At 45.7% G+C, this 13,954-nt stretch overlaps 1 protein-coding gene across 2 annotated transcripts in view; it reads left to right on the plus strand.

Annotated features, from left to right (window-relative positions):
- Positions 1-13,954, plus strand: part of ABCA1 (ATP binding cassette subfamily A member 1) — a 137,068-nt gene that overhangs the window by 78,105 nt on the left and 45,009 nt on the right. For both annotated transcript variants that reach the window (XM_062207837.1, XM_062207836.1), the window contains exons 8-15: positions 233-325; positions 3,490-3,730; positions 5,632-5,771; positions 6,098-6,214; positions 9,720-9,917; positions 10,622-10,827; positions 11,674-11,850; positions 13,612-13,834. In XM_062207837.1, the coding sequence (XP_062063821.1) occupies positions 233-325; positions 3,490-3,730; positions 5,632-5,771; positions 6,098-6,214; positions 9,720-9,917; positions 10,622-10,827; positions 11,674-11,850; positions 13,612-13,834 (1,395 nt within the window). The remainder of the gene's footprint in view (positions 1-232; positions 326-3,489; positions 3,731-5,631; positions 5,772-6,097; positions 6,215-9,719; positions 9,918-10,621; positions 10,828-11,673; positions 11,851-13,611; positions 13,835-13,954) is intronic.

The raw sequence follows: 13,954 nt of genomic DNA on the forward strand, positions 1-13,954 counted from the left end.
TCATACACCACTTAAAGCCATTCATCAAAGAATTAGCAATTCTTATCTGAGGAAAGCAACATGCACACATAGTTTGAATAATTGTATTGTCTTCTTTCGATTAGGAGTTGGTCCCTTGTTTTTTAAACTGAAGATTGTGAACGGTTTTAATTAACTTGTTTATTTTCAGTAGGGATTTCAGGCTTACATTTGAATGCAGAAACAAAGTTGTTGTTTTCTTCTCTCATTCCAGGCAGAACTAAACTCTACATCTCCCTTCCCAAGCAAGGAGCTGGCTGAAGCCACAAAAACTTTGCTGGATAGTCTCGGGACTTTGGCCCAAGAGGTAAGTTGTGTCTTTCCAGAACCAGAAAGTGGAGCATCCAGTGTCACGTTTTGAAATTCTGAGCTTGGTTACGGGTGGTTTGAATATCATATGAGATGTAATATCAGTTTTGGAAGTATAAGTGATATGAATAAAGAAGTATTTTGATCTCTTTAGAGATGCAGAAACCAAGACTCATAACTTCAGAATTAATAAGTTAGTGGCATCAGGCTCCATGTCTGGTCTAGAAATTTCTAGAACTTTGTCCTTAGATAACAGCACGTATGTAGAGAGAATTGTCTTTCTCACCCCCATGCACTTCTGTCTGACCAGCAGCTGCTCCATGTTGCTTCTTCAGTGGTAAGGGCAGACAATCATTTCAGCAAAACATGTTTGCTAACTAAAGAGGATAACACAAGACCCCTCATTCAGCTCTCTCCCTTGTAAACATCTGCCATTGCGGCTCAACTTTGAAATTCTGTCTGTTAATGAGCATTCAGTTGAGTTTGCCTTTTCGGCCCATGTGTTGACAGATGTATGAGGATAATCTTTGTCCCAGGATCCCCGGGACTGTAGGTGCCCTCTGATAGCAGTTAACCTTTCTCTGACTCCTGACTTGCAAGGGCGCCACCTTTCTGAGTCCCAGGCTTGTTTCAGTTTAGCTGTGCAAAGCAGGAGCTGTCTGGAGTCCTCCTACGAGGAGCTGAGTCAGGGGCCAGTGGTCACAAACAATGCAGGCTTTCAATTTATGTTTTCTGGCAGTAAAAGTATTGCATGTTTGTTGTGGGAAATGCAGATTACTTAGAAACGACTGGAAACCCTGGGTGAAACACTGTCTAGGCGCATTACCATGTTTCTTTCTGTCCTTTTGTGTTCTCACCTTTCTTTTAATTCTGCTCCTGTGTCTCTCACGAAGAGGCTTGACTTACAGGTCCCCATTCAGGAGGTAGCGCTCTCTTCCAGCCTGCTATTTGGAACTTGGTTATGAAGTCTGGTGACCTTTTACTAGGTAGAGGAGCGGGGCCAGCTGGGGCTCTTCCAGAGAAAGAGAAAGAGAAACTGCTCTGCACATCCATAGCTTCTTCCCCAGGGCCCTGTTGGCTGACATTGACATGCCCTGCCCTGCCTTGCTCTAGCAGGTTCCCTCCCAGCCCTCCTTCCCCCCATTCCATTTTGGCCTTAGGAAAGCAGAGACGGTGCGAAGGGAGGCCGAGGTCTTTCAGCTCAGGTTTGGTTACAGCTGTTTTCTCTTACATCACTGGCCCTGCCTTTAGTCTGGGGTGCAGTGATTGGAAGCACGTGCTGCTCCTGCTGCGGAGCTGTGGAACCTCTCCAGCTGAACACCATGCGTTTTTCTTGGCAGCTGCTGCTTGTGTCCTGCTTGCTCTTGGTTCGGAACAAGCAAAGGCCACATGCTTTTCTCACCAGAGCACCTTCAAGCCACTTTGATCCCAAGTGACTGAGTGTCAAACTTGCTCTCTCAGTGAGACAAATAGGAGAAGATAAATAAATGTACTTATTTGGTCAGTGTTTGAAAAGAAAGTTGGTTGTTTCGACCAAAGCACAGACCTTTGAAAGGAAAAGATAAAGGAAGCCAGAATTTTCCAAGGAGCTACCTTTGGTTCAGGCAATTTCACCCCATTTCCCTGTATAATCCACATGGCATTTGTGAGGCGGGTTATACCATACCCATTTTACAGGCAGCACAGAGGGCCAGAAGAGCGAGGCAACTTTCACTGAATTGGCAACACAGGGATTTAAACCCTGACTGTTGGATTCCAGACCTCATGTTCTTGCTTGGTCCTTTCTTTTCTGAAACTGGGAGTTTCTGAACTCCCACAGTGACTGGAATAGAAAAAGAGATTTTTCAAAGAAAAAAAATAGTAGGACCTGGCAATTAGGTGGAAGTGGGGATTTTAGGTGAAACGTGAATCAAAACTGATAAGAGTTTCACATCTGAGTGGCTGGGAAGTTTCACATCCAGGTGCCTGACAGCATTGGGAAGGTGGGAGGTCGCACCTAAGATATCCACCAACCACTGACCAGGTGCCTAGCATTGTGAACACATGAACTCCTCTGCTCATAGCGGGGCTAATGTGGGGTGGGAGGCAGAAATAAGTAGGTCAGTCTATTGTGTGACAGCAGGAATACGTGAAACCAGTGTGGTCAGAACAAAGTGAATAGGGAGAGAGTGGCCAGAGATGAAAGCAGAGAAGGAGGTGAAGGCTAGCCTGGGGAGACTTTGGACTTGTGCTGAGTGAGACGGAAGCCGGGAGGGGGCTTGGAGCAGAGCAGCACGCAGTGTGACTGTTTGTAGACTGTTCACACCCTGGCTCCTGGAGTGAGGATCTTGAGACTGGAATCTGGGCGAGGAAGCACAGAGACCATTGCAAGGAAGGACTAGGAAAGCATAAATCAGTTAACGTATCATTCACTCAACAGACATGAATGAATTCACTCATCAAACACAACCACCATGCATGGGCTAGAGGGCCAAGCCCACTGCTATGGGTCAGGGGGTGTTGCACAGAGCAAGTGTGGAGCCCGAGCTGAGGTGTAGGAGAACGAGTAGGAGTTTGCCCCTCAGCCAGGTGCCAGGAAGGGTGGACCGTGTGAAACAGCTCAGTAATTTATGGTACCTCTGCCCAAAAGTGTGCTGGCTTCACGTGAGAACTTTGTTCTTTTGGTTGAGGGGAGGAGAGGTGGTGGTGATGACACAGCCAGTGGTAGGAGAAGCGAGTGGCCTTTGCCTGCCATGGTTTACAAGTGTCAAAGTGTCTAGGGTTGTTTTGTCAGCCAACAGAAGGAAGGGCGGCCTGGCTACTTCACCCCTTCCCATCCCTATACACCAGATGATTGTGGAAAGAGAAAGCAAGGAAAAGCTGCCTACCTATTTGTGGCCTCATGGAGAGAAATCTTTGTGCCATCCCCCCCACCCCCCACCCCCGGAGAGCCTTGTTCACACCTGGGCATGGAGGCAGAGGTGAGGATGTACAGGTCCCAGCAACCTGCAGGCTGTGGCAGGCAGAGAACAGGGCTTCGTGATGCTGTCAGACAAACCGTGTCCTGGGACATGGTGTTTGAGAAGTCAAGAAAATAAGGTGTATCTTTCCCATGTCTGTCCCCTCCCTCACTCTGCTCTTCTCTCCCCTCTCCTCTCCTCTCCCTGCCCATCCCTACATCAGCTGTTCAGCATGAGGAGCTGGAGCGACATGCGGCAGGAGGTGATGTTTCTGACCAACACGAATGGCTCCAGCTCTTCCACTCAGATCTACCAGGCCGTGTCGCGGATCGTCTGCGGCCACCCAGAGGGCGGGGGCCTGAAGATTAAGTCTCTCAACTGGTACGAGGACAACAATTACAAAGCCCTGTTTGGAGGCAACGGCACTGAGGAAGACGCTGACACCTTCTATGACAACTCCACGAGTGAGTGTCTGTGCAGACCGAAGCCCTGTCCCCATTCCTGCCGTCCTGTGGTTTCCATGGGTGGGATACTGACAGAAAGACAAATATTGCACCATTTCACTTTGATGTGGAGTCAATAAAATAAACTCATAAAAGCAGAGAGTGCAGTGGAGGTTGCTGGGGTTGGCGGTGCAGGAAATGGAGAGATGTTGGTCAAAGTGTATGAAGGCTTTGGCTGTACAGGATGAATAAATTCTGGAGATCTGTTGTCCATCATGGTGACTGCAGTTAAGGACACTGTTCTGTGTACTTCAGATTTGCTAAGAGAGTAGTTCTAAGTAGTTTCCCCATCAAAAAAGGTAACTGTGACATGATGAATATATAGATTACCTTTCACAGCATAATCAGGTTGCATGTGTTAAATATAGATAATCTTTATTTGTCAATGATACCTCAGTGAAGCTAGGAAAAATTTTAAAAAGGGGTGAGATACTTGTCTTTTAATTATTATTAATACTAGGGTAAGCTTCATAATAAAAACTTGAAATAAGTAACAGGACTAATAACAACAAAAATTAACAGTTCTGTCAGGTTTCCTATGTAGTATTCATTCTATTTAAGTTATCTTATTTCATTCTCACAACAACCTCACAAGGAAGGTTCTATAACCCCTATTTTCATAAACTCAGGTTAAGTGACTTGGTCAAAGCCATTATCAGAGCTAATCTACAACAACCTGGATTCAAGGCCAAGTCTACACGGCTCTGTGCTTTTCCTGGTAAACCACACTGCCTCTGAAATCCCTGTTACTGGTGGGGTGTGTACCATCACACTCAGGCATTTGATCTGCTGTTTGTTTTGGGTTCTTAGCTGCAAGGCAGTGTTAAAGAACCTTGTCACCCTGTATCTGCTTGCCACGTTTGGGCAGTTTTGTGGGGATGTGTGGCAGCAGGGATCCTATGATACAGTTTGAGACAATGGCGTCTTTTTCCTTGAAAACATGATGCAGGTGAGCCTTTCTTCATTTGCAACCAGAGGTGTGTCCTTTGGACACTGGGTGAGGCAGCTTTTTGTGCGTTGCTGTAACACAAGACCCTTTCATTCTTCCCTGCGCTAAAGGCCTCCAGACAGTCACAAGTCGCCTTACAAAGCTGAAGAGGATGGCGGCATAGGCAGCTTTATGAAATGCCATCTCCTACGCTGCCCCAGCCTGCAGACTGACCCCAGGGAGCCTTCCTTTGTGCAGTAGACAGCATTGTGAGAAAGTCTGCTTTGTTAAAAATGTGTTATTATTTTTTTGCTAACACGAGGGATGCTTGGTACCTAAAAAAAAAAAAAAAAAAAAAAATCCTGAAAAATTCAGAATGAAATTAAGAAAAAAAAATCAAGAGATCCTTTTGATATTTGTCCATGTGGGATTTTTTAAAATGTAAGTGTACTTGTGATGAGATACACTAAAGAAAAATTTTGAGTTTTTTCTGGAAAAAACTGAAGCCTGAAATCAATCCCCTGGTTGTCCTCTTAAGAGTACGGTTTGTTTTCTGTGAAAGCAGAGTGCTGAGGCTGGCATGACTGCATGGCTCTGGAGTTAGGAGGGCATGTGCCTGGTGGGAACGTCTTTCTAGACCAGCTCAGTGGTGGGTTATCCATCCTCAGTGTTGTAGTAAGCTCTGATTACTTATCACGTGTCAGTCTAGAGGCTGTGTGTAATCTTGGCCAAGGAGCTCTTCTGAACTTTGTTTTTATAGAGGAGCAAATTGTGGCTCAGCCAAGTAGTTATTTACTGGATGCCTATTAGGAAATGGTTGAATTAGAATTTGAACTCAGGACTTGCTGGCTGGCTCCAAAGCCCTCCTAAGTTCCAGTGTTCTCGTATGGCCGTGCATATGAGTGAGTCTTTGTCTCTTCTATCATCTTTGCAGCTCCTTATTGTAATGATTTGATGAAGAATTTGGAGTCCAGTCCTCTTTCTCGCATCATCTGGAAAGCTCTCAAGCCTTTGCTTGTTGGGAAGATCCTCTATACACCTGACACTCCAGCCACGAGGCAGGTTATGGCTGAGGTAAGCTGCCCAAGGCCAACATTCCCTTCCCTGAATCTTCCCGTAATCAGGGTCAGAGAAGCAAAGGCAGCTCAGAGGGAGATGTGCAGAGAAATAGTCCTTCTGGGATTTCCCACGAGTGAGACCCTCAGGTGTGATCCAGACCTGAGCTGACTGTTGAGGGCCAGCTGCCTCGCCCTGGGGATCTGGATCACAGCCTGGGGACTGGAGGACTTCCTGAGGGCTCCTGGGATGGGGAGAGGTTCTGCCCAGGGAGAAGCTGAATCACGCATTGTCTCTGCCTCCTCTCTTCCTTCTGTGGTCCCTGGCTCCTCACCTGACTCCAGGTGAACAAGACCTTCCAGGAGCTGGCTGTGTTCCACGATCTGGAAGGCATGTGGGAAGAGCTCAGCCCCAAGATCTGGACCTTCATGGAGAGCAGTGAAGAAATGGACCTTGTCCGGGTGAGTGTCCCCTGAGTACTCTGCACCTGCTTGAACCAGAGGGCGGAGTTTCTGGTAGCTTTCCTCAAGAAAACTGAGATGAGAATTCTTCCAATTTAGCCAGTGATGACGTAGTGAGCATAACGCCAGGGCCAGGGCTGCTGTCTCTCCAGAAGTGCTGAGGCCACGGTGCGGCAGTAGCACTGTGCATGTCAGCATCAATCCTTTCATGCCCAAGTGTCGGTTTCCTATGCAGCTTAGTGAGGGGTGGTGTTCAGAGGTAGAGCATGGTGATTGCAGGGTCTTAAGTGTTTTCATTTCTGGCTCCAGCCCCTGAGCCCATGGTAGCGTCTTCTTTAGCCTCCTGTGTCGTGGAAGGAGGCATGGGAGCAAAGGCGCAGTCTGATGCATAGACGGGGCTGAGACACGCATTCCCACAGCTGCGCGTGAGCGTGGAGCTGCCATTGCTGCAGGGAGGGGACTGCACTTAGAGCTGCAGAGCCCCTCGAGATGGATAAGTGCTCTGGAGACAGTCGCACTCTGAAGCGGAGCTGTCAGAGCCGGAAGAGAGTGTCTGCAATCCGATCGCATCATCCTTGCACAGTCAGAGAAGCGGCAGGCTCTCCCTCTGCCTCCTTTCATCTCTGTTGCCATTAAGAAGCAGGAGAGGATACTGCCAGCTTTCTTGTCCTGATCCCAGGGGCAGCTGGGTCTTAGGGGCTGTACCCACCTGGAGGGAACTCTTCGGAAGGTGAGGACTGTCCCCCGGCTCCCCTGGGAGACAGGTGGCCAAAGAAATGTGGTGATGAGAAGCTCATCTCCTTTGTTGTTGTTACACACCTGCGGGGTTCCTGCAAAGGGGCCTTTAAAAATGAGGGGCTTTTGTGAGAAAAGTGCGAGCAATCATTTGCGTGGATTTACACTATCAGTAATAGCTCCTGCCTTTAAGCATGGCTCCCTGTAGAACTCCAGTCTCTCCTTTGTGAGGGAGTCACGTGATCCTGCCACGGACAGCACTGTGGCCTCAGGCCTCTTCTCCTTGGAATCCACATTTCTACCAGTTGGACTTTTTCTCTCTGTCTGGGTCTCGGAAGATGATAAAGGCCCTCTGGTGGAGGGATGCAGTGAGTTCTAAATTGAGGACAGATACAAGGGGACTTTAAAAAGTTTGTGGAAAATGGAATTAAAAGATAAGTTTATTTCACGGTCGAAATTTCCTTGAAATCCATGTACATGGAGGGTTGTTCAAAAAGTTCATGGAAAATGCACATTATGAGGAACCCCTGCATAGATTTCAATTTTGTTTTGTTTTGTTTTGTTTTTTAGAAAAGGAATCTTGTAGATATTTCCTTAGTCTTCAGTTGAGAATTTTCCTCGGAGGCTCCAAGTGCTCCTTAGCTCTCTGTTAAATGAGACAGGGCCCTTATAAATGCGGCAGTGGCGGTCATTAGGAGTAGAGCATGGAAAATCCATGAGGTACAGCAGGAGTTGAAGAAGTGGTGGCTAGACAGAAAGGCCTGCCGTACCCTGCAGGACACACCAGCTGGGGCTCTTTGCTTTACACTCTGGAGGACCGTGACAGAGTTTTAAGCAAGGGGAGATGACGATGTGTTACTCTGTGTGACAGATGAATTGATGAGAGAAGACAGATAGATGGATGGATGGGTGGATGGATGGGTGGGTGGATGGATGGATGGCAGGCAGAGACCAGGGCAGAGGCTCTGCATGTGAGTGCCCAAGGCACAGTGCCAGACTTGGGGCTTGGTGACTGTTCAGTGGTGGAGCAGTGAAAGAGGGAAGCACCAGAATGATTCTTGGTTTCTAGCTGGTGAATGATGGGGACTGGGGTCCCTGCAGGTGGGTGGTCAGGCTGGAGACACAGACTAGGGAGTCATTAGCCCATGAGTGGAAGTCAAAGGAGCCTCTACCTGCTTTCTTCACTCACCTCAGGAGCGCTTAACTCCATCAGTGGTTTCTGGTATGTCCGGGTGATGTTGGAGGCTTCTGCTTCTGCCGGGGCAGCTCTTACCTTACTGTTGTCTGCGCCATGGCATCACTCCCTCTGCTCGGCTGTGTTGCCCGGAAGCTACTCTGGACAGGGCAGGCCTCACCCCACGTGTCAGTCTGTTCATTCGGCTCTTAATTGTTCAATGCAAATAAAGTAGTTTCAGAAGCACTAACTCATGCTTCTGTGAACTGTGAGGTACAGTTCTGTATCTATTATGTTAACAGACTTACTTACATAGCCTACCAATGATAGTGTAAATTGTTATTTCCTAATGGAAAGCAATTAGGAATGAAAGTTTTAAGAACCATAAAAAATGCTCTCTCCTGTGTCCCATATTCCCCCAGGGAGGTATCCTGCAGACATATTTTTCAAGAAGCCAATATGTGAGAAGGAAAATGTTGTTACTGTGATAATTGTTATTGTGAGAAACTGGGAATAGACTAAATCCTTAGCAGTATAGAAATATTTAGTGAAATTATAGTATATATTCTATAAACTCATCATGCTCCCATTAATGTAATATATGTGAAGACACAAGGAAGGAAAAAGCTGATAATATTAGTGGAAATAAGACTGATTTAAAAAGTGATTGTTTTCAGGCCCTTGGAGATTCCAGTTCCAAAGAGCCAGGGCGTCGCCTTCCTCTGGAAGCTGTGATGCATCTGCTCTTTGTGGGGTTTGCAGCTGCCCGTTCTCCTGGCAGCACATCTGTGCCTGCCTCTGCCCCCGCCCCTCTGGGTCTCTGGCTGAGCACTGGATTCACTTGTCCTTCTCCTCCACGGAGACCCACAAGGAACCAACTGGTGTAAGGGATCAGGAAATAGAAAGGAGACCCTTTTTGTGTCATGAGCCACATGTCCTGCAGTTGGAAAACATGCTATTTTACTTGGTTTTATAGCAGTTTTGTTTTTCTAGACTGCATAGTAAAAGTGGGTTCTGTCTGGAAGTAGGATCTTTATGTGGGTTATCATATGGGGTCTCAAAAACAGGAAGGTGATAGAATAGGGAGATGCACTACAATCAGAGGGCCTATCCTATTCTGGCTTTGCTACTTATTTGCTGTGTGTCCTTTTATTAATGATCACCCTTTCTGAACCTCAGCTTTCCTGTTAGTGAAATGGGAAATATAGGAGTCGTGTGAGGTAAAGCATATAAGTCACTCAACATAGTAACTGTGTAAGTAAATATTGTTATTCCTGTTGCTGCAGTTAATGCTGTTAAGCTGAGCTTTTTGGTGTAGTGGAAAGTTGTGGATTCTGAATACAGGAAGGTCTGACTTTGAGTCTTAGCTCCACATCTGTTAGCATGAAGATCCGGCCAAGGTTAGGACCACATTCTATTTTGTTTTCCAACCTCAGCCTTCTTAACTATAAAATGAGGACACCGTGCTCTACTTCACAATTTTCTATGAAGGTTGAAATAAAGAGGCAATGCATGTGTGAGGGCTTTGCACATCACATGGTGCTCATCAAGATTTAGTTGGTATTCACTGCTTGTACACTCTCGTTGGGATGGCAGACGCTGCTGGACAGCAGAGGAAATGGCCCCTTTTGGGAACAGAAGTTGGATGGCTTAGATTGGACAGCACAAGACATCATGAGGTTTCTGGCCAAGCGCCCAGAGGACGTCCAGTCTGCTAATGGCTCCGTGTATACCTGGAGAGAAGCTTTCAACGAGACAAACCAGGCCATCCAGACCATTTCTCGCTTCATGGAGGTGAGGAACTGCCCTGAGGTTCATTTAGGAAATGCCTACACCTTCTTTTTCTGGGATGTCACAGTAGGTTTGGACAGGAGGAAACTTAAAAAAAAAAAAAAAGTATAGTCCCACATACAGCAGTGTTCCTCAAGCCTTGTCACAGGGCTTGGAATACAAAAGGCGCACCATAAATGTTGGCTGAGTGAGTAAATGAACAAGCCTGAAGCTAGCTTTATTCTTTGTTGATTCAAGAGTGTTTCTATCCATTGTCTTCTAGGTTTTCCTATGATTTAATTTCCCAGTGCCTAAGGAAACAAAGAATTCCCTTAAAAAAGTATGATGTATGAAATACACCTAAAACCTAAGTCAAGACAGATTAAATTTGAAAAAATAATTCCAAAAATTGTGTTGCAATAAGGATGAATTAAAGGTTCTTTGGTTTGTCTCTGGCTCGTTGCTCTGACTCAAAATTGCAAAGAAAACAGAGAGGAAAATAAGAATTGCTCATTGTTTCAACTTCTTTTCCTCCACAAAGATCAGTACAAGCGACTTAAGTCTAAATACTTCCAGCATTTATCTTAAATTTCAGTTAAAAACCAAAATGATCCTTTTTTGGTTGGAGATTGGGAAGCTCCTTCAGAGGCCCTTAGACAATGACGCTTTAGTGTGAGGCTCTTAGGGTAAGCACTGCTTGTTTCTCACTGGGGCTGTTCCTCTGTCAGTGTGTCAACCTGAACAAGCTGGAACCCATAGCAACTGAGGTCCGGCTCATTAACAAGTCCATGGAGCTGCTGGATGAGAGGAAGTTCTGGGCTGGAGTCGTCTTCACTGGGATCACTCCAGACAGTGCTGAGCTGCCCCCTCATGTCAAGTACAAGATCCGAATGGACATTGACAATGTGGAGAGGACGAATAAAATCAAGGATGCGTAAGTTGAATCCCTTCCCACCAGCACAGTTGGGGGAAGTCAAGAGCAGGTTTTATGACTAGGAGTACTTAATTTAAATTAACAATTTAGTAGAAATTTCAACAGAAAAATCTTCGGTGGTCTGATTTTGGTATGTTCATTCCTGAAGGTTATTCTTTCTTTTTTAATTCTTTTTTCTTTTAAAGCTTCTTTATAGTTTCTGTTTTTAAAACAGATTTTATTTATTTATTTGAAAGGCAGAGTGGTATGGATCAGGCTGAAGTCAGGATACAGGAACTCCCTGTATATTGCTGATGTGGGTAGAAGGGCCCCAAGCACTTGGGCCATCTTTCACTACCTTGCCGAGGACGTTAGCAGGAAGCTGGATCAGAAATGGAGTAGCTGGGGCTTGAACTGGCACTGTGATACGGGATGCTGGCATTGTAAGCAGCAACTTAACTTACTGTGCCACAAGACTGGCCCTGGGCTATTATTTCAAAGGTCATAATATATCAAATATCTTTTGATTCAACATTTCAATTCAAGGGAATTTATCAAGGTTCTCCCTGTTTGCTTTATCCATTTATTATGAAAAGAGGCAAACAAGAAAAAGGGAATGGTTAAGTAAATTTGGTATGTTTACTTGATACCCTGTTATGTAGCCAATGGAGAGGAAAAAAAACACCAAAAGTACTATGTTCATTATGATTATATCTATTTAAAAATATGTGTATATCTCAATTGAGACCAAAAAGTGAGACACAAAAATAAAATTAGTGGCTTAGTAAGGATTGGGGATTGTGGGCAGTTGGATTGTTTTCTTGTATGGTTCTGAGGAATGCTTGATCACCTGTGGTTTGGTTTTAGGTACTGGGACCCCGGTCCTCGGGCTGACCCCTTTGAGGACATGCGGTATGTCTGGGGGGGCTTCGCCTACTTGCAGGACGTGGTGGAGCAAGCGATCATCAGGGTGCTGACAGGCACTGAGAAGAAAACCGGTGTCTATGTACAACAGATGCCCTATCCCTGCTATGTCGATGACATGTGAGTCACCTACAAACCATCATCTTTATTTAACTAGTTAATTCTGTACCAGGTGGAGTGTGTGTGTGTGTGTGTGTGTGTGTATGAATGAAATGGAAATAAGATGCTAGATGTAATAAGAGGTTAATTGGTAATAAGATGCCTGTTGGTCACAGTTTCCAGCACATCAAAGACAGAAGGATAGACACATGCACATACCGGTCACTCTCCCTCCTTTTGTATCCATGAATATCAACAACTTAGAGTTTTACACTTGATGCATTTTGCTCTAGTCTGCAAGTTGAAGAGGTACCATGAAAAATACATGTAAGTGCAAATATCCACATACTCCCAAACACAGACACAGCAGTATAGACTGGTCAAAGTGGGTTTTGTATACATTTATCCATTCTTCTAAGTGTTGAACCACATTTTGAAACAAGTCAAGTGAAACTGAACAAAACCTCTTTCTCTTAGACTTTTTTTTTTTTTTTTTTTTTTTTTTTACTTTTTGACAGGCAGAGTGGACAGTGAGAGAGAGAGAGAAAGGTCTTCCTTTGCCGTTGGTTCACCCTCCAATGGCCGCCGCGGTAGGCGTGCTGCGGCCAGCGCACCGCACTGTTCCGAAGGCCGGAGCCAGTTGCTTCTCCTGGTCTCCCATGGGGTGCAGGGCCCAAGCACTTGGGCCATCCTCCACTGCACTCCCTGGCCACAGCAGAGAGCTGTTAGGCGGAGGATTAGCCTGTTGAGCCACGGCGCCGGCTTTTCTCTTAGACTTTTAAGATAATCTTTTAGTGCTTAGTCACTAAGCTCACAAGTTCTTGTTGTGGGAACTGTGCCTTTGGAGTTAATGATTTTGTAAGAGAGTAGTCATAGGTGCAAATTATCACAAGCATTTGAAATATGTCATGTCTCTTCCAAATTCTCTCATTCTTTCTTGCTTTGTTGGTGTGTGTGTGTGTGTGTGTATAGGGATCAGGGTACAGAAGGAACAGGGCTTTTTGGCTTGTATTTTGCATTAAACAACCTATTTCCTTGTGAGGTCAGCTGCTACTTTTTTAGATCATCAGAAATTATCCTATTTTTCACCTCCAAAATGATTAGCCAGGATTTTTCAAAGGAAGACTTTTCCAAAGATCCCTCAGCCAAAGTTTTACTCTAGAAAGGCTGTCTTAAGACCGAGAATTCCAGACCACTTATGCTGGAAGTTCAGAGGCATTAAGAGGCTTTGCCTGTTGACACGTAGCAAGTAAATGTCTAAGCGATAAAACTGGGACTTAGACTTTAAGTTTCAGGGTCCAATATTTGTGTCCTTTTTACTTTGGAACACTGCAGTCCCTATTCTAGTTTGGAAACTAAAATATTATTGAGCTGCCCAAAGTGTATTTCTGCACTGTGATTAGAGTTAGGCTAAACAAGCCTGTAATGAGATCACCTTGGAGATCTGGAACTTTTGTGAAAGAATAACTTGGTTTTATGTTTTGGTTTTTAGTACTTTATACAATGCATCTTTAACTTATCAGCATCTGATGGTTACCTAGTTATTAAAGCAAGCCTCCAAAGAAATTTTGCTTGGCAACACTTTGTTAGGTTGGTTTTTGTGTCTATGTTGAAGTGCTCAGGAAGCATTTGGTAACCTGTATGTTTCGGAGTCCAGAGGGCCTGCCCTTCTGTGGACCAGGTGTGGTGCTTCCGCTAGTGTGCAGGCTCATTGCTGTTGGCCCATAAGCCTGGCTCATGTGTGTCTTTCATTCTCCCCCGGCCCTTCCTGGGGGCCTCCAGCTTCCTGAGGGTGATGAGCCGGTCAATGCCCCTCTTCATGACGCTGGCCTGGATTTACTCTGTGGCTGTGATCATTAAGGGCATTGTGTATGAGAAGGAGGCACGGCTGAAGGAGACCATGCGGATCATGGGCCTGGACAACGGCATCCTCTGGTTTAGCTGGTTCATCAGCAGCCTCATCCCTCTGCTCGTGAGTGCAGGCCTGCTGGTGGTCATCCTGAAGGTAAGGCTGCCCTCCTTGCTTTTCCCTGCCAGGGAACAGCTCAGCGTGGGTTAAAGGAGAAGAGGAAAAGCCAGTACTCTGGGAGGGTAGGGGTCTCACCTGTCAACTCCCACAGTTCTT

The sequence above is a fragment of the Lepus europaeus genome, chromosome 12, assembly GCF_033115175.1.
Source record: "Lepus europaeus isolate LE1 chromosome 12, mLepTim1.pri, whole genome shotgun sequence".
Classification (NCBI taxonomy): Eukaryota; Metazoa; Chordata; class Mammalia; order Lagomorpha; family Leporidae; genus Lepus; species Lepus europaeus.